Here is a 23,812-nt window from a genome sequence, read left to right as displayed (position 1 = left end):
GGTGGTGACTCCACCACCTCCCTGGGCAGCCCATTCCAATGTTTGACAACCCTTTCCACAAAGAAACTGTTCCTGAGAGAAGAATTGGCATGGCAATGGCTACGTGGTTGCATTGGGGTGAGTGAGCTGCCAGGCACCTGCCAAGCATTTCCCTGACCAGATGGTTTTCCCTAGGAAGGCTGTTGGCCTTGCTCTGGGTAAGCACCTGACAGGTCTGCATGTCTCTGAGAGCCACCCTGACTGTGGCAGGACCTGCTCCCCACTTCCCTGTGCTGAGACTGGGCGGCCGGCAGGGACCCCACCTCTGCTGGTGTCTGCGGCTCTCGCCGGTGCTCTGGACGGCACGTGCAGTTCAACTTGTGCTTGTTCCTCTGCCAGTGTTGCCTTTCCAGTGACCTTTAAAACAAAGCGTTGGGGGTTTGTCACAGGCGGGCTGGTGATGAGGGATGAGGCTCCTTTCCTTGTCAGCGGCCACAGGGACCCACAGAACGTGCTGGTGGTTGTTGTACTGCTGGTGCTTTAGGCTCTACACAGACACTGAGACTTTCTGAGTTCAAGAACACAGTCTTCCCCTTATTTCCATCTTTCCTCATCTGTGTTTTGGGTCCACATCTGACTGCTGGTGCCCTGGCCCGTGGCCGTGGGGACTTGTCTGGGGTCCTTGCTCTGCTCAGATTGGGACCGTGAACATCTCTGCACTTACGGCTCTGCTCAGCCCTCAGCCCCTCTTATTAATCCACTCTTACATGTTTTCATCCAGCAGTTTAGATTGTCTCACTGTGATAAGCTGCTATAAGAGTTGGAAGTTCTTATCTGCTTCTATTGCTTTCCTTATTTATTTGTTTTTCTGGAAGAAGGAAAAGCTATTGGATTTTCTCATTTTCTCAACGTGCTTAGTCACAGCTCCTTAAGGCCAGGCTGTTTGTAACAAAAGCTGAGATATTGAGAAAATTCAAATTTCCTGTGTGGTCTCATATGGAAAAATCTTCTGTTTTTAGATTGTAGCATATTGAAAATATACTTTCTTGTGAAGTGTTTGCCATGTTCTGCTGTGGTCTCACCCTCCTGCACCCACTCCATTTAGAAATGGGTTCATTCTGATCCCAAATCTCCACCTGGCGTCCCAGAAGAAGGCAAAGGGGTTTGGTGCCTGGAGGTGGAAATGCAGGATGCAGGTCAGGAATGAATCAGCAGGTCCTTGATCTTGTTTGACACAAGAGCTCCTGTTTGTGCATCTTGGCTGACAGATCCAAGAGGGCATCCTGCTGTCCCGATGCCACTGTTGTGGGCTGGCTGGGATTGGCAGGCTCCTCCATGTGCATCTGCATCCCACATCAGGTTTTGGGAGAGGATGGGAGCTGCCCCACAGCAGAATGTATATTTGCTGTGTATTACCTGTATAAATAATTATCTGTATAAATGACCCCCAGTATTCAGGGTGATTTGTTGGGGGAGGGGACAAGGACAGATCCCTTTTGTTTATCTTTTGGGAAAGTAAGTCACAGCAGGATATCTTCCCCATCGCTGGATAGCTGAGATATCCCTAATCTAACAAACACACTTTGGGAAGTAGTTGATTTTCCAGGAGACTCAGTGAGGACTCCATGAGGATGAGGCTGGCTGCAGGCAGTATTTCAAGGCAGTCTGATGCTGACAGTGTTGGCAGGAGGCTGATCCAGCGCCAGCCATCAGACCTGGCTGTAAGCACAGGGTACTCCGTGGGCATGGACCACATCAATTATGAATGAGGTGTAATGTGTGGGTGCATTTTAAATTTATCACAGCCAGGAAGATGGTTCTGCTCAGGAAAGTGATGCAATGGGTGCCCTGGCAAATAAACACTGGGGGAGGAAATACAGAGCTATTTGCAAGGGAAATTTGGCTTAATTCAATTTTGCAGCCCCTCCCCTCATGCTGGTAAAGAAGTTTGACTTTGAAGTGAAGCCAGAGAAGTTGTTTGTTATCTGCTCAGAGTCAGAACAAACATTTTCGTGTTATCACCTCTGCCCTGTTCTGAGGGAACCTGGCACGTCAGATACCAGCACTGCCACACCAGGACCAAATGCTGCTGGTACTCTGCTCTGGTGTACCCTAAATGGAGGGTTTAAAATTCTTTGTTTTAATGTCTTGGCTAAAGAGACAGAAATCCCAATATTTTATTTTCCTGTGTCTCCCTAGCTGAGCAAGAGCCCTTCCAGGGCTTTCTGCCTGGGATATCTGTGCCTTCAGCAGCAGCTTGGCTTAAACTCAGACTTAAGCCCTGGCTTAAGCGACCATTCAGCTCCCCAGGTACCAGTTGCTTTGTACCTGCACAAACAAGGAGCTTTGTGCCATGTTTTGAACATATTTGCTGTTGGATGTGGAGCATTTTCCCTGTCAGATGGGGCAATGGTTAAGTGGTTTCCTCTTCCCTTCAAAGTGAGTAAACTTCCAAACCACTAAGCTGGTGAGTATTGACTGACTCACCAATGGGATTAACAGAGATCAAGCACATTATGTCTGGTTTTCTTGGACCTGGGCTTGGTGCAAGGCTGAGCACATGGCATCCACTGGTGGGACAATGCTGAGCTGCTGCACGTGCTGAAAGCCAATGGCTAGGTGGGTTGGATGGGGAGCTGAGTCAGGGAGAGGGGTTAATCCTCTGTTCCTTGCCTGTACGTGCCACAAAGCAACAGAAGACGGGCCAAACCCACCACTTGAAAGCCCCCGTTGATGTTTACTCTTCTAACAGAGGACTGGCTCTTATCAAGGACCAAAGGGCTTCTACAGACTGTTGGTGCAGCTCACGTTCTCCTCCTGAATCACCCTTGGGAAGTGCAAGTTGCAAATCACCTCTCTTCCCAGGCTTTATCAGTTTTTGAGGATTTAGTTCTGAACAGAGCCTACGTGCTCTGCAGAACACTGCGGAACGCTCCTGCTCTCCGCAGGCAGTTGGCAGCTTCCAAGGTTTAATCACTCTTCCCACCTTGTGCCCCGGCATCCTGGTACCCCAGAGCAGTGATCCTGACTCGTCTGCCATTCTGGAGCCTTGTGTTTTGCCATGAGTGGGAAGAGCAGTGTCAGAGGTTCTCCACTGTCATAGTTCCCATGGATGAAACCCCAGGAGCAGAGAAGCACCAGCAGCCCCCCTGAGCCTACTGAGCCACGCGACGCTCGGGCCGTGCCTGTGTCTTCCCGTTGCCAGGGATTCTGCCTGCTCTCCTCCAGCAGGAATAGCTGCTGCGCTCTGCTAATGCGTCTGAAAATAGCCTGGGAGGAAGCAACAGGGCTAGAGCAGACACACAGAACAGATCTCACTGTCTGGCTGAGCCTGGGGGCTCTGCCCAGCCCTGCTGGGGGGAGCAGCAGTGGCGCGGGATGCGGCCACCCCTTAGGAGCTGGAGACCCAGTTCAAAGGCACGATGCTGAGGAGGTACAGCAGTAGCCAGGCTGTGTGTGGGGGTCAGCTGGCTGTGGGATGAGCTGGGATGTGGAGATGGAAATCCTGACAGCTTGCAGCCAAGCGAGGTGCAGTGAGTCGCCAGCCCACGGCGTGGGAGCACAGCACTGGCTTCAGTGCAAACACGCACCATAACTGAGGTTGTGCAAACAGTCTCCAGCGTGTTAAATACATCCTGACCTTGCTGGTCGTGCTTATCAGAGCACGTAATTGAGGTTTAACTCCTTGCATGGAAAGGATGTAGCGTCCACTCTGGAGCATGGAGGTGGCGTTGGCCCTCGGGCGAGGGTGGGACCAGTGCTGTCCTCTGGCTCCTGTGCTGTGTGTGCAGCGCTCAGGCCTTTCCCCTTCTCATTACAATAAATGAGCCATCATTTTCTGGAGGCTGGATTTACAGGGCAGCTCAGGGCTGTTGTGTGTGTGTGATGGCAGGGGCAGGACCAGCACCCTGGGGCAACCAGGACTCCTGCAGTGCTCCCCTGCTGCTGGAGGGGTGCACAGACCAGGATCACCTCGCTGCCACTGCTGCCTGTGACAGCAGGGTATGGGCAGGGTCAGGGCATTGGCACAGCCATGCTGGCACCAGCGTTCTGGGGATGTAATGCTTCTTGCAGCAGAAGGTCCCCTCCGTGAGCTGGTGCATGAGGTGGTGGTGGGACATGGAGGGCTGGGATGCGTGGGGCTCCTGCTTGCTTTGTTACCTTCCTTGCCTTCTTCTGTCACTGGATGGACCTGCTTAGCCCAGGGCAGGCTGAGGGCCAGAGGAGGAATTTGGCATCCAGCTCTTACACTAAACCCACTGGAAAGGTGTGTCAATCATTGGAGATGTCCTCTGCTTGCTGGCTGATCCTGGTCAGGACCTGCAAGGATGTCCATGGAGAGGTCAGGCTGGGCTCAGCCCCATTTGCTGGGACTTGGCTAGAAAGAAGCTTGTCCTCTTTCCCTCTTCTTCTCATGGGAAATTTGTCTTTGCTTATTTTATTTTATTTTGCTTTCCATCCGGCAGTTTATTTACGGCGTCCCCTTTCTCTCTGCAGGCCGGGCGTCATCACCATGCAGGCGCTTTCGGAAGAAGACCGGAGGCTGTGGATGGAGGCAATGGATGGCCGGGAACCGGTGAGCAGAAATTTTACCCAAAAAGCAGAGAAAATTGTGGAGAGCTTCTGGTAGCCCAGGGCAGATTGTTTGCTGCGGAGCCCGCTGTCACGCAGCGCCTGCCAGCCGGTGTGAGAGGTGTGAGAGCTGTATCCGTGGGGCAGCTCCTGCCTCCTGCCAAGAGAATAGTTTAATCCCTTGGTTAAATATTTGAGGTAATACTGTATCTCCTGTGCTTGGATTGCTTGAAGGTGCGGTGGAGAGGAGGAGGGTAGGCTTGGCCAGCACAAACACGCTGCTCTGCCGTGCTGAAAGGAAAACATGGCAAAAAGAGCAGTGGAAGAAAATATGCTGTAGATTTCCAGGGCTTTTTGAGTCCTGCGATTCCTTGGCAGCCGTTTCTCAGTCTGGTAGAGAATTGCACGTTTCGTGTGAGTGGAGGAGCGTGGCCCCTGTTCCCTGTGTTTGCTCTTGCCCTGCCAAAGGCTTCCTCACCTCTGGAAGGGATTCTGGAGTTTTGCAGGTTGTTAGTTTTTGTTTTTGAATACATTTTCAAACCTTCCTGCCAGCTCGAAAAGTTAGCCGGTTCCAAGTGGGTCCCTCGGAGGGTGCAGGTGCTGGTGTGGCCCATCCTGGCTCGGCATGGGGGCTCTCCCATGGCACACACGGCACCACCGAGCAGCCAAGACCAGCCTGTGACCTTCATTCCTTGGCATGGCCAAAAGCATATCAGGACACAAAAAGAAACCGTGCACAGAGCCAGAGCAGCCCAGGCTGTTCCATGACAGCTCATGTGGTTTGGAGTTGGGTGTCTGTGCTCCAGGCCCGAGTCAGGCTCTGGCAGTTGGAGTGGAGTCCATGTGGCAAGCGGGGTGTCACATCCCAGCACAGCCCACTGCCACAGACTGGTACTGGTTTGAGCAAATCCCCCCAAATCCATGGAAAAGTTCTTATTTACCACAGAAAATGTTCATTGAAGCCAGGTGAGGTGTGGATACACGGGGTTGTTCCGAGAGTGCTGGAAAGCACGTTCTGGGCTTAGTCAAGCACTTGCTTTTAGAACACGCAGCGGTTCAGAGATCGGGAGGCTGGGTGTGGGAGGCTGCTGCCCTGCATTTCAGGGAAGGGATTGCATTGTGGATTACAGCCAGGTCCCAAACTGGAATTGTAGATCCATCAGGTAATTCAGGTAGGACGGGAGCTCGTGAGGTTTCTAGTCCAACCTCCTGCTCAGAGCAGGTTGCTCGGGGTGTTACCTGGTTGGGAGCTGAGAGCATCCAAGGGAGGAGAGGGCACAGCCTGCCTGGGCTCGAGCCTGACTGCTTCCCTGGCCTCCTGATCCCCTGGCTGAACCTCTTCTGTTTGAATTTTCACCTGCCCAGAGAACCTGTGGCTGCCCCATCTCTGGAAGTGTTCAAGGCCAGGTTGGACATGGCTCGGAACAGCCTTGTCTAGTGTAAGATGTCTCTGCCAATGGCAGGGAGTTGAGACTGGGTGAGCTTTAAGGCCCCTTCCAATCCAAACCATTCCATGATTCGATGAATCTGTGACAGCCTCTGCTTCCTTTTTCAATCACCTGTTGAAACTTTTGCTTGGGATGACCAGCCAGCTCCTCCACCTTGGCTCTTGAACCCTGGGAAAGCTGTACTGAGACAACCCTCTTCAGGTCCCAGCTGTCTTGATCCCTCTTAAAGGAACCCCTGCTTTGATTCTAGTTGCTTCTGGTTGAATCTAGTTGATTCTGGTCTGGAGACCAGATAGATAATATTTTCCATTTCTTCAGAAGCAAAATGTGCATTGTTGCTCCCAGTCTGAGTGGAGCCTTGTCCTCCTCCTGCGTGCTCACCTGCTTCCCACTGCCCACCTCCACTGAGAGCTGCTGTTGCAGGGATGGGAAACCCAGTCACCTGCAACAAGAGCTGCCAGAATATGGTCATCCAGTTGTGTGTTGACCTGCAGATGTTACCAGGATGTGGCATAAGAGCAGAGCCACTCTGTAGAGGTGCAGACAGAGATTTTGGGTGCTTGCAAAACGCTGTGCATGTGAAAGGAGCTGTGGAGCAACCGGTACAGGACTGCCTGGATTATCCTGTTCCAGAATGTGGTTATGAGAACTCCTTCAAAGACACGCAAGTCTTCGTGCCGCCTGTGTGTTGCTGTTCCTCCCTATCGTGCCCATCAGCTGAGGGCAGCCTGCTCATCCAGCGTGTCAGGGGTTGTGGCTGCGCATTAATGCAACACTTCGTGGCACTTAAATGCTAATGGCTTAAACTGGCCTTCCAGGTGTGGAGTGGGAGCCATGGGAATGCAGCCCATATGGAAACAGATCCAAGAGGCACTTTACTGACAAAGGTGGTGCGTGTTGACAGATGAGGCACCTCCTTGTCCTCAGATATCCTCATCCATCCATCAAAAATGGAGTTGTGGGCTGTTCTGTTTGGGTTCTTATCTTGCAACACCAGGGTGTGGTGTGTTACCTCTCCACAGAGATTTCCTTGAACAAGAGACAAGGATTTAACCTTTGCACTTCTAGAAATATCCATCCTATGCTTTGACTGTGTTTCTGTAACCAAAGAACCCTACTGGAAAGAATGTCTGGTTTTCCTTTGATTTGACTGTTGAGTGTGGGGAAGGCTTGGCACAGTGGGGGCAGTAATTCCATGTGCAAATTCAGGCTGTGAAGAGATTACCGTGGACTGGAGTTCGTTTCCTAATTATAATGAAGAAAGTAAACCCAAATGTCAAATTACATCTTAGTGAGATCTAAACATAGAATGTGGCTGCATTAGCCAAGACATTTGTCACAACTTGAGAAGATTTATGCTGTATCTCACAGCCAGAGCAGCCTCCAGACAACTCTTATTGCGCCGTTAACTCTTACCACTTGTTATTAATTTGGATAAACCCCTTATGTTGACTTTGGGTTTTCTTTGGTATTATAGAAGCTGGAAATAGGAGAAACTGCTAACTCCATGATGGGTCAGTGGTGTTTGGTTTTATTAAGATACTGAGGTCAGTTTCCTATGGGTTTTCTCCTCTGGTGATGAAGTTTGCAGACATGTATGGTGGAAGCCAGAGTAATTCTGAAACTTCCTTAGAACCTGAGTCAGGAATAAAAGCTATGTTGGCTGATGGTGGCTGTGGTGGGCTGCAAGATTAGGAGAGGCACAAATTACACAGTGTGTTTTGTGGCAAAGAACAAGGTAAGCATTTTGGTAAGGTTGTGGCTTTCTTGCCAAGCCTGTAGCTAGAGTGGAAGAGGAGGCTCAAGGGAGACTTCATCCCTCTCTACAACTCCCTGACAGGAGGGGGAGCCAGCTGGGGGTCGAGCTTTGCTCCCCGGGAACAAGGGACAGGACAAGAGGAAATGACCTTAAACTGTGCCAGGGGAGGTCCAGGTTGGACATCAGGAAGAATTTCTTCCTGGAAAGGGCTGTCAGTCTTGGAAGGGGCTGCCCAGGGAGATGGTGGAGTCACCACCACTGGAGGTGTTCAAGGAATGACTGGATGTGGCACTCAGTGCTCTGGTCTGGTTGACAAGGTGGGGATCAGTCACAGGTTGGACTCGATGATCTTGGAGGTCTTTTCCAACGTAAATGATTCTGAGACTCTGTGCCAGCCCGGAGAGATGTCGGTGCCCTGCAGCTGCTCCCCACTAGATGGCAGCTGAGACCGGCCACTCATGGCACTTGTGACGTGGGGCTGGGCCGGGACCCCCCACACCCCCGGGCTCTGCGGCCCTCACCCCTGCCCCGGGACCTGGAGGTCTGGGAGAGGGACGTGCCCCCCAAGCCTGCCCCCAGTTCCTGCATTTAGGCTGCTCGGGGTGGGAACAGCGCTTGCCTTCCCAGCTTTGTCCCCAAAACTCGGCACAACCCCAAATCAGAGCCACTTCTTCCTCCTGCCACTACACAAGAAGCCAATAGTTTTGGGATGGCAGCGTTTAATCTGGGTACACTGAGGGAAGGAGAGCACAGACCTCCAGAACCTGTCAGGTCTCTGGGCTCCTCCCTCCACAGCTGTGGGTGTCTTTCCCCTCTCCCTGCCCCTCCATGGCCCCCCAGCCTGAGGCTGGGTGCTTCCACACTGACCACTGCCACCATTCTGGGAGCCATGCTGTGGTGGTGGTGGTGGGTTTGGGTTGGTGAGAGGAGCAGAGGTGAAGCAGCAGCAATGTGGTCGCATCTCTCCACCCACTGCCAGCCTGGGACCGTGGGGCAGGACTCCCCTCCCTGCGGGTGTCCCACTCAGGGTCTCCGTCAGCTCCTCCACATGGGCTGGGTGCAGTGGCCCTCCAGGAGCTCTGGCCATGCACCGAGGCTGGTGGTGATGGGTGGGATGATGCCTCTGGAGCTCCCCATGCCGTGGTCCTGTTCCCAGCCCCGCAGCCACGCTCCTGGTCAGACAACAGGTCAGTGGTCCAGGAGCTCCTTCACCCCTGCCGCTCTGGAGATGCTGTGTGGTGTTTGTGTGCCCAGCAGTGACAGCAGAGCCCAGCCCCACATTCCTGCCCAATGCAGGTCCTGCCTCCTCCTTGGATATTGCTGCTGGGAATTCTTTCTGAAATTGTTTTTCATTTTCCTTGTCTAATTATACAAAATGGTGAGGGATTTATTTCCCAGTGGAAATGATGTCTTTTGAACTCACTCCAGTGCTTTCAACCTCGGCATTCCTGTCATTTTGGCTCATTCAAAAAATAAATTAACTTGAAGGACTTTGGTTCCAGCGCCCGTGCGGCTGCTGGGGAACAACCTTGCACCCACCACACCCCTTCCCAGCCCCCTCACACTGGGCTGGGGCTCACTGGAGCTGCAGATCTGCTTTACCCTTTTAATTCACTCCATCTAAGTTGTCAGAGATGGTAGAAAAATCCTCACCCAGAGCATCTTTGTGTACAGACGGTGTCTTTGGCTGAGTTCTCTTTGCACGGGGAGCCCGTGGACAAGTGTTGGAGTGATCACCGTGTTCTTCCCCCCTCTCTCCTCAGGGTTGGGTCCGTGTCTGTCTCTCCAGCTTGTTTCCTCACAGCCCTTTCCATGCTGATCTTTGTACGCTCGCAATCCCACAGACGTGTGTTTTTGTCAGCTTTCTGGAGAAGATGTTTTTGTTGTGTGCACTTTATCTTGCAGGTTTTCATGGCCTTCATCCTGCCTGGGTTTGTTTTCTTATAGCGAATTTTTTTTTGTTCTCCATGACCTGAGTCATTCCCATTGTTGCTTTTTCATCTCCCTGTCTCTCTCTCTTTGCTGAACAGAACGTTTTTTCCCCGCTTTGCCTGCTCTTAATCTCTAAGTTCACCCAGTGAACTTTCCCTGAACTGGAGCTCAGTCTCTCTATGCTCTGGGAGCATCCGTGCTGCCTCCCAGAGCGGCACCACTGCCTCGGTGGAGCCACACTGGTGGTGAGTCCCACTGGGCCCCAACCTGGCCCAGGGGAGCTCCTGCTTGGCTTATTTTTGCATCCCACACTTCAAGATTATTGCCCCAAAAAAATGCTTAGTCTTTTTTGGAGACAAGATGGTAGCAGAGGATCCTCAGAGAATCAGCTTGAGCTTTCAGATGGAATGATACCTCACGTTCCATGTTAGTTCTTGTATCACGTGCTCTTCCCACTGTTCCCTCCCTCTTCCTCCCCTCTTTGGTAACTCATTTAAGCCTGTAATAGCAGTAACTTTACATGAGTTCATAAGCTTTTATTTTGCTTCTAAAGCACTTAAGCCAGTGAGGTCTTAAGCCTTGACTTCAGGCTTTTATTCCTGGTTCCAACAACTGCTGCTTCACTGGCTGTCGTCTCGCCCAGCCACAGTCACCGCCGGCTGCAGGCTGGCAGGTTTTGTCCTTTTCTTAAGCTGCTTGGCTGACAGAGAGAACAATGCTGAGAGAAGCATTCTAGATGATTTTTCAAAGAGAAAAGAGACCTCTGGATTGCTTTTACACACCTAAAAGTGCTGTGCCACCCAGTTTTGGCAAGTTTGTGACCTCTTCTTCCCGCTGTGTTGTTGGGGATATGTAGGAGCAGAGCAGTAGCTCTCCTGTGAATACCTCATAATTTCTTTGATGCATTCCTTGCTCTTCCTTGGGGGTCTGTGCTGCAGAAATTGGCTATGAACATTTGGCTTTGCCTGAAAATGGGTTCAGTTGGTCCCAGGAGACCAGCTGGGTTTCACTCTCCCTTTGGCAGATGATGTTGGCTCTGCTGCACGTCTCCTCCCATGTTGTGTCACTGCTGATACCCTGCAAGGGAAACTTGCAGAGGGGTGAGAAATGGGGATGTGAGTGTAGGTCCCATCACCGATCCACAGGACATCATACAACACTCATCTCCTCTGTGGGACACGCACCAGCTCTGCTGTACTATGGGTTTGGGGTTTTGGGGGTTCAGGCCAGAGGTGAGCGTGATGGTGAGAGGTGGGTTGAGTTTGCAGAGTTCCTGGGGAATGGTGGTTAGTTGAACCTGGATTGCAGCACAGTGTGTGGAACAGGACGGATCAGCTGCGTGTGGCAACTTGTTTGTGAGTCTGGGCCTGGAGAGGTGAACCAGCCTAAGGGAAGGGTGCAGAGGGGTTGCATCCAGGGATTTGTTGCATAGTTTGGTGGGAACTTGCTGTCCACCCTTTTGCTGTGCTGGCACCTCTGTAGGGAGGCACAGAGCCTTGGCTGGAGTGACAGATCAAAGAGTATGTGCTCACTTTGCTTTCCTCTCTGCACTTCATCACCTCTGCTTAGAATGATTTGATCAGGCAATTCAAGAAACATGTAGAAATTCAGGGAATAGCTCGTTTTTAGGAGAACAAACTCCCCTGCCAATTTGAATAGACTATTAAGAGTATTGTTTCCTACTTTAAATTAAAAATTAAAGTGACTGTTTCATTGTACAATGAGTTGCAAAACTGCCCTCTTCCTTTATTTCCTACTTTATTGGTTCTTACATTTGGTTTTAAGCAGTAATTTCCTGTCCTGCTGCAGCCCCACCACTGTCCATGACCCAGGGGTTTTTCGTCTCCCAGCTGCAGCCCCAAGAGAAGGTCTGTCCTTTGAAACTCTGTTTTAATCATCTTCTTTCTGTCCTTCTGGTCTCTCTGTTGTTCCACCCTTGATTTGCCATTTCTGGCAGATCTCTGTGCAGAGCTGGGAAGCTGGGCTCTGGCAGGAGCAGGAGCAGGATTGGGATTAGAAGCCCGAGCCAGCAGGCAACAGGCTCAGGCCACCCCAGTGTGCAGGTGGACATGTCCCATGCTGTCCCTCAATCACTGTTTGTTGGATGCCACATGGTAGAAATGCTGCTCACGAGTGCTGTGCAGCTGTGAGTGCTGGGTATGTGCTGGGGTGAGTGATTTCCCAGGAAGGTTTTTAGTTTTGTGGAATTTCAGGTTCTGTCTGGAAGGGTGTAAACATCCTGCTGCAGTTTTGGAGGGGGACACCACCATTTAAGCCTCCGTCAGGCTGGCTCCCAGCTCCAGGGAGGAACCCTGTGCTGCATCCCAGGGCTGCTCTGAGAAACCCTCTGCAGCCACCCTGGGCTCACAGGGGTCTCCCTGGGAGCAGAAGGATGGAATTGTGTCCCCTTTCTGCTGCCTTTCCCGGAGCCTCAGCCACATGGCTGACCCAGGTGTCCCCCACCAACAGCTGTGCAAACGGGGGACTGAAAGTGGTCTCAGCTCAAGGATTGCACAGTGTTTAAACCAGCAGCCAGTGGTAGTTGAACCAGTGCTGGCACTAAGCCACCAGCATTGTTTGGAACACCCGGGCAGTGTCAAACCTCTTTCACAGAGGAGGAGCGCCAGGCATGGCTGTGTTACAGTTATTTTAAAAATAAAGATGACACTGCCACTTAAAATTAGGCTGGTTTTGATGTGTTGAGAGCCTGCGTTCGTCAGCAGACGTTGGGAGGAGGAAGGGTGTGTGTGCTGGCTGGGGCTGGCTGGGCTCCAGGGCAGAGCTGCTGGAGGAGGATGTGCAAGTTGTTGCTCAAGCATCCTAGAAAACTTAGGGGAAGCTTAGACTAATAGAAGTTTTTTAATCAGTCATTTGAGTGATCCCAACATATCTGCTTTTCTGGACTTGCCTAAAAATGCTGCTCTGGGAAACTTTAGGCGCTTTAGTTATTCCAAAAATGTATTTTACTGAAGCAGTTGACCTTTAGCTGCGTTATTCTGAGGCTGCCATAGATCTGGCATGCTCTGCTCTGTTGCTTCCACATAACCCCCAGAGTAGGTGCTGCTGGATTCCCTTTCCACAGTTACGCATGGGAAGTTGACAGTTTGACCCAGGTAATTTTTTCCCTTAGTTTGACCCAGGTAATTGTTTCCTTGGGTGACAAACATGGTGGGTTATATAACTGAGCTGAGCTAAGCAGCCCAGCTGGCTGGCAGGGAGCCCGGCCGGCCTCGGCTCCGGAGGCCCTTGGGAATGCCTGCACTTGTAATAAAACGTGGGCTTGTTTTTAATTAGAACCATCCTTTAGTTCAGCTCCGAGAGACAGGAGAGCAAGACCCGTGTAGAGGATTCAAGCCCCCAGACGCTTCACTTCTGATAGACTTCTTTTCTTCTTCTTTTAATCAGGCCCAGAGTGTGAGTTATGAGCTGAAATTTATGTTGGAAGGAAGGAGGAGGAGACAGAAAGGGGGACACAAGGTGGGAGATGACTCCGACAGTGATGAGAACAGTAGGTTGGGAGGAAAGGAAGGAAGGAAGGAAGGAGCTGCCAGGGTCCCTGGCCACCCTCTTCCAAATGAACAGCCTCGTCTGAATGACATAAACCAGCATTTCACAGTGGGTTTCTGCTGCCCTGCCAAGTTCTCCACTTCGGAAGCAAGGCATATTTTTTCCTCCCCTGCCACTGCAGGGAGGTTTGCAGGGATGTGGGCTGGGAGAGATCATACTCCTATCTGTATCCTTCTGGCTCGCAGAGCAAGGAAGGTTATTTCTAACCACAACACAGTGTAGTCTAGCTCTGAAAATCCTGCTTGTACTACAAAAACCTGGCTGTCGGACAAAAATAGAACAGGGTTGATAAGGCAGAGCCAGAAACAAGGGCTGATTTCATCAAGGTTGCCAGGTGTCCTGCTTTTAATAAGGAAATAGGCTTTTTGTACATGATCTGCCCTGCTCTGTGCTTTGCTGGGATCCTGCTACTGGGCTGTGTCCCAACGCAGCATCTCTGCAGTGCTGTGCCAAGCGCGGGTGTCAGGTGCAGAGGATCCTGGCGTGGCACATACCTGTGCCATCTCACTCTTCTCTTCTCTTCTTCTTTATTCCTTTCTGTTCTTCCTCTTTCCCCTTCCCTGTTGCTGCAGGGACAGGATATAGGGTGTCCTCCCCTCCCCACGCTTGTTTATGCCATCTCTGAAGGGCTCCCTGGGTGGTCAGAGGCTCTGGCCCCACTCTGGGCATCCCTGTGTGCACCATGGATATGGCTCTGTATGGGATATGCTCTGGAATGGGAGGACACAGTCAGGTGCATTGCTGGTGTCTGAATGAGGAAGACATTAAGAGGAAAGACTTGTTCCAAGTGCATCTTCTGTTGTAGGGCAATTAACTGGTGGGAAAAGGAATGTATGAGAGTCCCATCCCGTGTTTCTCACTGCTGGGCTGAGTGAAGCCTTGTGCAGGGGCTCTGCTGGAGCTCCAGGGTGCTCGGGGTGCTGCAGACACGCCCCAGCACCAGCTGAGTCAGTCAGAATGGCTGGACACCAGCCTTCAGGCTGGTTTTCAGCCCATTTTCCCTTTTCTTTTATAAAAGGGTTGCAAAACACCCACATGGAATGTCTGTGCTTCTCCTGCCCATATCTTCCCAGCCCATCCTGGGTGGCTGGGAAGCCACTTGGGCTACCAAATCTGAGAGAATATCTATTTATACCCTTTTGGCTTGTGCATCTTCTGAGCTGAAAGTTGAAAGATTTGTTCCTGGTTGTTTTGAGGATTTCTGAATATGAATCACAAGGAAATTGCATAATACTGCAGCATTTCCTCCCATTGCTCTGGACCTTGCAAACACCATGCTTCTCCAGGGAGACCAGGGAATTCTGGCAGGACTGGCCCCTTATGATAGTCCAAATGGAAAGTCTGGATTGAAGGGAAGGTCCCGGCACAAGTGAAAGAAGTGTGAGGTCGAATCTTCCACTCCAGGGTATAGTGCTTGAAATCCTTCTCAGATGGAGGTTCCATTCCCTCCAAGCCAGGTCTGCTGACCTCTTGGTCTCCAAGGCTTTCCTTAAATCCCTGTTCCCTCTGAGAAACTGGACAATTCTTTCCTCTAGATTTTAGCCATTGTGCAGAATTTCACGCTGATGTTGGAACCTGAAGGATTTTTGGAACTCTGCTAAACACTGTGCAACCTCCAAGGGATGCAGCTTAGGTGGGCCGTTTTGGATTTTAAATTTTAAATGAGAACTTGCATTTTGTATGAAATATGTGTCCACAGAAAGTTCATGGCACCCCTACAAGTGCCTTACAAGAGCACAATCTGTGTCTTGTGGAGGTAAATGGACACCATGGGCAGCAGTGTGACCCCTGAAATGAGGAAATAAACATTAAATTACCTAACATCATCTTTTCGTAGTTCCCCTTCCAACCCCCTGCTACTTCCTTTTCCTTTTCTTTTCCCACAATCCAGTTTCATCCCAAACCACCCCCACACCCATTTGCTCTTTGCACGCTCACATGTGCAATTTATGTAGGATCAGGTTGGAAAACTGATGGATCATATTCTTCTTGGTTTATCTGTGCACAAGCAGAAAGTGCCATCAGATGATGAATAGTGACTGTAGGACTATTTTAGGCTCTGGATGGTGGGCATGGGTGCCCATGGAAGTATTTTAGGCTTTGCGTGGTCGCTGTTGGTGTCTATAGAGTATTTTAGGCTCTGGATGGTGTCTCTAGAGGTGTTTTAGGCTCCTGATGGTGACTGTCAGTGGCTGTAAGGGTATTTTAAGCTCTGAATGATGGCTCTCAGAGCATTTCTGATTAGGAAAATCCACAGCTGATGTTTGAGTTACCCACAGCTCTGGCGTCCTGTGTACGTGTGGTAATGGCAGGACTGAATTTGGAGGGGGCAGGAGCAGATGCAGCATCTGCGTTGCTGCCTCTGCCCAAACTTTGGTGCACATGAGGTTGGGGATGTGGATTGAGGAGCAAGCACTCGGCTGTGGCTGTAGGTGGGTGTGAGTGAGTTACCCTGTGGCTGTAGGTGGGTGTGAGTGAGTTACCCTCTGGCTCAAATCACCGGCTCTGAGGGAGCAGGATGGCTGGTGGTGCTTCCCAGGCTGTGTGTTCCTCTAGCACACCTTTGAACATTGCAGACTTCTTAATCATCCCTATAAAATGATTTCCTCGTTCTATAGGAAGTGTATATTTGGTGAAATAATCTCACCAAAGGAAATAACTTGTTCTTTGATGATTTATCTTAAATATCAGGTTCATAACTGAGCATAGTGCAAGTGTCAAAGTAATCATGAGTTGCAACTGCTGTTGTGCTCTTATAAAATTTATCCTTCTGGATTACTTAGAGATGCATATTAGAATTTTTCAACAATTGCTCATAAAGGCCTTGTTTAAGCCTCCAAACAGCAGTGATCCTACAGGAATGAAGCAGCAGTAGCTTCTTCTGATAAAAAGATACAATCTGGTTTTGTTCAGGATATTTGACCATCTACAGTATGAATTTAGGAAACTAAATTTAAGTCATCAAGGTCTGCAGATTTTTCACTAGGTTAATATATATTTTTTTCTGTACACATCACTACTGAAACTGCCTAGTAAAGATATTTTGGCTCTGAAGATACACTCAAATGGGAATAATTAGTGAGAGGGTGATGTTAAAACATCAAGTGCTGCAGGGCAGGGATTTGTCTGCATGTTAGTCACTAGCCCCAGTTCTGAGTTTTATAACCCAGCCTGTTCCCACACGTGTCCGTGGGACATGGGCCCTGAGTGATGTTCTTTCCCTCAGATTTCCCACCCTTTGTCCGTGACTAATACTGAAAAGTGAAAGAAGCTTTTTATTCCACTGCAAGCTTCCTGGGTTTAGGTCTGTTTTCTCCAGAGTGTGTTAACAACAGGAAAACAGTGTGTGGGTATAAAAATACACTTATTTAATGGTATTTTATTGTCTGGCTCGATGCTGGGTGATGTGTGTGTCTGCAGAGCTCCTGTCTGGCCTTTTCCTGTCCTTGGCAGCCCTCCCACGTTGGGTGTTTGTTGGGTGCTGTCACCCTGTGAGGTGTCACTGCGCCATCCCTTCGCATTGACCTGGCACAAGCCTCGGAGCCCCATGTCCCGGCGCTGTATCCTGTGTGAGGCAGCCCACAGCCAACATGAGCATGGGAATTGTGTGCAGACATGCAAGAGAGAGGACGTTGGGTGGGAAAAAAATCAAATCCAGCCCTTGGCAGTTGTTTGGAAGAGGGTCCAGAAGAGGTTTTCCAGGACCATGTGTTCCCAGCTAGGTGCCCATCTCTCCTGGGACAGAGGTGCTGCAGGCCCAGCCCGGTGCTGTGTGTGTAGTGTAGGGAATAGAAGGAACCTCTTTAAAATTCCACACCCTTTCACAGGGGGAAGTTGGTCCATGAACTGACTGTCTTATATGTGAGGCTTAATCTTCAGAAGCATCCTTGTGCTTTAAGCCTGTGCTGTAAGCATGTTATCAGAGCTGTTTTGGAAAGAATAGAATATTAACATCCCGAGAGCCAAGCTGGGCAGGAGCCCAAGGGTTTGTCAAGGGGGCAGATGTGACCCTTGGGGCACTAGACGAGCCTCACCCTTGGAATTCTTGGATGTCTTACACAGCAGCCCCTTCCTCAAACTTGGAAACTTTCTCTTATCCTGAAAAATCTCTCTTCAAAAGATTTGAGGCAGTATAGGAAAAGTATTTATTTTGAAAAGTAATACTTTTCTTGGAAAACAAAAGGATATTACAGATTTGGGGCTCGTTTAAAACCCTGATGATGCAGAGTGGTGTTAATGGATTAACACAGACAATGGATTAAAGGTTTGTCCTCAGTAAGATGGATATAGGATCACAGTATCTCCTTGTTTTATGGTTGCAGTTGACCTCTGCATGAAACTTCCTTCTCGTTGTGTGCACACTTTGCAATTAATGGCATAAGCATGTTGTTTCCTTACCTGCCCTTTTCCCTTGTTTTAGGAGCAGTCTCTGGTGATTAACAGTCTCTATTGTTTCATGGATCCAAACTGGAACAGCGAATGTGCAGGGTGATGATCTCCCTGTACCTGATGTACTGTGCATCATGACTTGAGCAGGATGGTTTGGGTTGGAAGGGACCTTAAAGCTTGTCTCATTCCACCCCCTGCCATATGCAAGACCATCTTCCACTAGACCAGATTGCTCCAAGCCCCATCCTTCACTGTATATAGTGTTACCTGCATGTCTGGGGTGAGCCAGGGCATGAAACCTGTGTGTGATCCAAAGGAAGGGCCATGTGTCTCTAAGCCTTTGAGTAAGAGTCACCTCAGGCTTTGTCCCTGGTCCCTTCAACAGAGGCTGGAGAGAAAAACCTCCTTAGGGAAGGCTGACACCATGGCTGGGGCTGCTGGGCAGCACCATGGGCAGGGGAACCAACAAGTGGTTTCCTTCCCTCTTTTCACATATTTTATTTTCTTGATATAAACACTGTTCCTAGAGGAAAACTCACTTGCTGACTGCAGCTGGTTTTGCTGCTGAATCATCCCCCGCTTGCCAGATGTGGCCTGATGAATTTTCTCCTGCAATCAATTGTCTCTACTTGGTCTTGCATTGCATAGCCAAGTGCCCTGAGAGGGAGGGAGGGGAAAGGTGTTCCTTGGAACTCTCCCAGGAATTAGTGTTGAAGGGTCGGTCTCTGCCCAAACCCCTGGTTTTGAGCTATTCCATTAGATTCATGCTTCCCAGAGTGTGTCCTGGGTGGCAGATCTGATCCGAGGTGTCCTGCTGCCCTCTGGCTGGTGCCCAGACAGGCAGGAGAGCACAGGAATAGCCTGTGTTTGAGTGACCTGCAAGGAAGGAATCTGTTTATATGCCCAAATGGTGACATGCTGTGTGACACACAGCCTTTTTGGGGTGTTTTTGGTTTGGGTGCTGGGGGTGTTGGGCTGGTTTTGGGGCACCATGGTGAGCTCTGCTGTGGTGAACAGCGCGTGCCAGGCTGCTGCTGGCACTGAACCTTTGAGGACACCACAGTCAGCTTCCCAGCCTCATCCTTCTGCTGGAGTTCCTAGGGGAGATCCCAGCAGCAGGGACACCACTGGGAGCACAGACCCTCCCACCTTCAGTGTTAAAATCAGGGATTGGGATCCCGTGGAGGGAATGCCGAGCCTGCAGCCCGGCGCTCCTCCCGTCCCCGCTCCCGAGGCTGTGCGGCTGTTGCTGCCGGTGTGTTGCTATCAACACGGCCTTTGGAAACGTTCCTTCCCCCCCGGCTATTTTGAGAGGAAGCATGTGATTCAGGCAGCTCCCTGTGCCGGGCTCCCTATGGAAGGGGGCTTCCAGCCCTGTTCCCAGCAGAGGGAAGGGTGTGAGCGATGCAGCTCCAACAGCCTGCATCGGCTTTTTGTCCTGTCCTATGGATGGTGCAGCGGTCAGCTCCAGCTGGGATACTGCTGGAGCTCTAGGGGGGGGATGTGTGTGTTCCTGTAGGGACTCTGAGTACTGAAGGATTATTTTAAACCATTTTACTCTGTTGAGCTGGAGAAATACAACCTGTCTAAGGCTGATCTTCTTATAGCTGCTGTTGGCATTATGTTGGGCTTTTAAACCGCCCTCACACCACGATTAAAACCTTCTGCCTGTGTTTTTCCCCTTTTAATTGAATCTACTGAAACATCACTTTCATCTCAAGTAGCCAGGCTGTAGTAGTGATGGGGATGGGAGAAGGAGCACTGATATTTGAAGGCTGGAGAGGCTTGAGATGGAGTCCGGCAGTGGCTCTGCTGCGGGCAGTGCTGGATGCACTGCCTCATTCTGCTGCGCTTCATGTCCTCTCTAAGTTAATGACATATCTTTTCCTCTTGTACTCTTTGCCTGACTCATTTGCTCAGGCTGTAAGTACCTGAAAAGGGTGGCTGCTTGCTCCATGTCTGAGCTGCACCTACCAGAGATTCCTGTAATGCCCATAAGGGAATTGCCTGCTTTGCTCCAAGGTTATATCCTTGATGTGTGTCTTTCAGAAGAGGAGTCATAGAATCATGGAATAGTTTGGCTTGGATGGGGTCTTTAAAGGTCATCTAGTCCAACCCCACCTTCATTTTGTTTAAAAAGCCCTGTAGTTCTGGTTTTACCTGGTCCATCCCATTTGCATTCTCTTGTTGTAAGTTCTATCCTAGTTATTATTTTATTACAATTCCAGAGCTGCGGCCTTTGGGTGCAGAAAGTCATGGTGGTCTTTGGGGACCTTGTTGCTGGGGGAGGTGGAGGCAGGTCCTGGCAGCAGACACCCTCGGGGTGACACCAGGCGTGTCAGCAGGCCCTTCCCAGCTGGAGCCCAGGTCCTCATAAGACTTTCTTCTTGTGTTTTCCAGGTGTACAACTCAAACAAGGACAACCAGAGTGAAGGCAGTAAGTATTTCTTCTGAAGCCTGACCCCTGAGAGGTGACTGAGCTATGTGGTGGGTCAGCAGGAGATGCTGGTGACACTGGGCTGTGCTGGGCTCCCCTGGGCTGGGGGGTGACAAGAATTAGTGTGGGGACCACAGGGTGACCCAAGGAAAACTGTGTCTGGCACCCAGCAGGGACTGGGGGCAGAAACCTGATGGTGGGACCTGGGACCATGGAGAGCAATGCGAGGCAGTTCCCTCCACCCCTTGGGATGTGTCCCCTCCTGCCCCAAACCGTGGTGTCCCTAGGGCAGTGCAGGGGTGCTGGTGGCCTTAGGACCTGCTCCTGACACTCAGCAGAGGGTTCAGGTGGCACCTGGGACCAACCAGCTTTCCTTTCTGAGCCAGAATGTACAGTGTGAATGTGCCTTTCCAGAGGGGAATTGGAGCATAAATACAGGAGTGAGGAGGTCCTGTCTCATCAGGATTGTCAACAAGAGCCCTTAAAAATAAAAAAGCTGTTTTTATTGTAGTTCAGGCAATCAAAGCCTTGAGTCAAGAAAGCACTTGTTTTTCTTCCTAGAGGAGCAGTTGCACCTGGTCCTGCCTCTTATGTCCTGTGTTTTAAAACCCTTAATTGAGCCATTTCCCAGTAGGTTTGATTTGCCATAATTGCAATACTCCAGCCCTCAGTCCCTTCCCTCCTTCCCTCAAAACCACCGGTCACACAGGAGCCCGGCCTGGGCTGACGGTCAGTACATGGTTCATTTTTGTGCTGCCTCAGACATGGCATTTTCATCTTGAGCCGAAGTGTTTTTCTCACAGTAATTGGTATAATTTGCAGCTAATGTTCCTCACATCGATTTCAGCCCTTGCACAAAGCAGTCTCTTCCCCCTCTCTGCTCTCTCTGCCATGGTTTTTCTTTCCCTTTGGTCTTCCCTGGCATCAGCTGCACATCCATCCTTTCCTGTATGTGTTCTACCTGGCTCTGTGCATCCCAGGTCATCCTTGCAGAGCTCAGTGCTGTGCCTCACACTCAGGGAGGGCAGCATGGCCAATGCCCTGTGGAGTAGAAACTCTGCTAGAACAGCTCATCTTGTCTCAGTTTTCCGGAGGGGCAAAAGGGGTTTTTGAGACACAGAGACCAGGACTGGCTCAGCTCCATCCTACCTGGCCGTGAGCTGTCACTGCTCTGTGTTCCCTGCACACAGCCCCTGGCTCTGCCAGGACTGTACCTGGTGATTTGGCTTAAGAGACCATTTTGATGGTCTGTCTTAAAAGTGAGAAGGCTCCTCCCTGTCTGCTCCACAGACTGTCCTTCCTGGCTCTGGAAGAGGGTTGGAACCCTCAGCTGTGTACATAACAATGCTTCTGAACCCTCCAGTTGGGCTGGGCTGGTGTGGTCAGAGATCTGACTGCCTCAGCCCTCATTAAATCCACGTCTTGAATCTCTGCTTGCCTCACCAGCCACTCTAAAATTGATTCAGGGACTGGCTTTCTGCCAGCAGCCCTTGATAGAGGAGCTTCCTATAAGGACTTGAAATGAGTGCAGTGATTGAGTGAGTCCGGATGCAATTCCTGACCCTGGAAACCTCTATACCTCTGCTTCCTGCTTGTACTTATGGGAGTGTGACAGCACCTCACAGTGCTGTAGTGGCACTTTTTGGCCACTATCTAAATTTACAGAGCTTTTGGTTTTACATCCTGCTGAGTGGCCAGATGGCCATCGGCCCACAGGTGATTTATCTTAATCTGCTTTGGGAGGAGGGAGAAAGCCATGCTGAGGGGTGAGTGGGTGTCACTGAACTGCGTGAGCCAGGAGGATTTAGATGCACTAGTTTGCAAACCAGAAGGACTTGCCCTGCTCTGTGGAAACAAATCCTCCAGGCCATTTGTGCTTATTGCATGGAACAGCACAGAAGAACTCCTTTCCCTTCTCTCCCCATTTCCCTCTCCTTTTTCCACTTCCACTTGGTTCCCCATTAGTTGAGGACCCCATCAAAAGTTGTCTTTATTTTCACAAGCTCTTCACATACCTTGAGACCCTTGGCTGCCCTGTCTGTTGTGACCTTATCTGTGTGGATCTGGCCACCCCAGCAGGCACAGTCATGGAATCTGAGAATAGTTTGGGATGGAAGGGACCTTTAAAGGTCATTTAGTCCAGCCCCCTGCCATGGGCATGGGCACCTTCCACTAGAGCAGATTGCTCCAAGCCCTGTCCAACCTGGCCTTGAACACTTCCAGGGATGGGGCAGCCACAGCTTCTCTGGGCCACCTGTGCCAGGGCCTCACCACCCTCGTTGTAAAAACCTTTTTCCTTTTATCTAACCTAAATTAACCCTCAGTCTTCCTTTCCCAAACTTGGCAGCTCACTGGTAGTTTGAGACTTGAAAACTCATTTCTGGTAAGACTTGAAAACTCATTTCTCTCTGGTCTCTGCTTCTTGGTTTCTCCCCGCCTCTGTGGCTCTTATTTCCTTGAAGTCTTTGAAACAATTCAAGCCAGTGATCATTGCATGGCACAGAAACGTGTGGTGGGGAGGCAGAGGAGCTGCTTTGACCTTGCACTGCCACAACCGACACACAGCTGGAGCCAGCCAAGCTGCACAGAGCTGATTCAGTCCTGCCCCCTTCCTGATGCTCTGATATGCCACATCAGCGTAAAGTAAAGGAATTAATGGATTAAATAGAAATAATCTGCTAGGCAAAAATAGAATGGGATGAGACCAACTCACTAGCACTAGAGATGTGATGCTACTTGAAGGTCAGATGAGTGTGGGGGTGTGTCTGGGCAGCAGCTGCAGTACAGGTGATGTGTATCACTCCTGCCGATGTAAAATGTTACTGTGATAAATTAATTACAGCCTGGGTAGTGCATCTCCTTGGCACTGGAATGCTGCTGCTGTAGGAAGAGCCTGGAGCCGAGTCTCACATCCTTCCCTGCGGAAGGAGAGCCTCAAGGGGGGCTCTTTTACTTGCCCTTGGACAGACAGACAGGGATTGTTGGAAATTAGGGTTGTCCAGCCCTGGCACAGGCTGCCCTGGGCAGTGATGGAGTCCCCATCCCTGGAGGGATTTAACAGATGTATGGATGTGGCCCTTGGGGACATGGGTTAGTGGTGGCCTTGGCAGTGCTTAGGCAACAGTTGGACTCTATGACCTTAGAGGGCTTTTCCAACTGAGATGATTCCATGATTCTGTGATCTGGACAGCAGTAGATCCAAATCTGCCTTTGATCTGGGCCGTTGCTGAACTGAATCATTGGGTAAATGACTGAGATAAAGAGCAGCTGCTCTGTGAGAGGGGAAATCAAGCTTTTACAATGCTCATTAAAAGTTAAATTTAAGGATGAATAAAGGCACTTTGGATATTTAATCAGATATTATTTCTGGATGTAACTACTGCAAATAAATCCCTGACCTTTCCTGATCCAGAGCTCAGCAATGAGTGCAACAGCTTATTCATCTGCTTAGGGGGATTATTCCAGGTCACTTCCATCCAGGGGGACTGCTGGGTTTCCTGCCCCTGCTATTGCTGCAGGGAGGTGGGATCCCAGCCCTGCTTGGCCATGGGGCAGTTGGCTCTGCAGGGTTATAGAATCATGGAGTCAGAGAATGATTTGGGTTGGGAGGGACCTTAAAGCTCATCTCCTTCTGCTCCCTGCCATGGGCAGGGACACCTTCCACTAGACCAAGTTTCTGCAAGCCCTGTCCAACCTGGCCTTGGGGGTTGGAGGTGTCTTTTGCTCAAG

General features: G+C 50.4%; 1 protein-coding gene across 3 annotated transcripts in view; it reads left to right on the top strand.

Annotated features, from left to right (window-relative positions):
* Positions 1-23,812, top strand: part of ARHGAP26 (Rho GTPase activating protein 26) — a 113,521-nt gene that overhangs the window by 33,102 nt on the left and 56,607 nt on the right. For all 3 annotated transcript variants that reach the window (XM_027682606.1, XM_027682607.1, XM_027682608.1), the window contains exons 11-12: positions 4,477-4,555; positions 20,047-20,083. In XM_027682606.1, coding sequence (XP_027538407.1) covers positions 4,477-4,555; positions 20,047-20,083 — 116 coding nt within the window. The remainder of the gene's footprint in view (positions 1-4,476; positions 4,556-20,046; positions 20,084-23,812) is intronic.

The sequence above is a fragment of the Neopelma chrysocephalum genome, unplaced genomic scaffold (assembly GCF_003984885.1).
Source record: "Neopelma chrysocephalum unplaced genomic scaffold, ASM398488v2 Primary Assembly neopelma1_63, whole genome shotgun sequence".
In the NCBI taxonomy this organism is placed as follows: Eukaryota; Metazoa; Chordata; class Aves; order Passeriformes; family Pipridae; genus Neopelma; species Neopelma chrysocephalum.
This window is presented reverse-complemented; position numbering and strand designations above follow the sequence as displayed.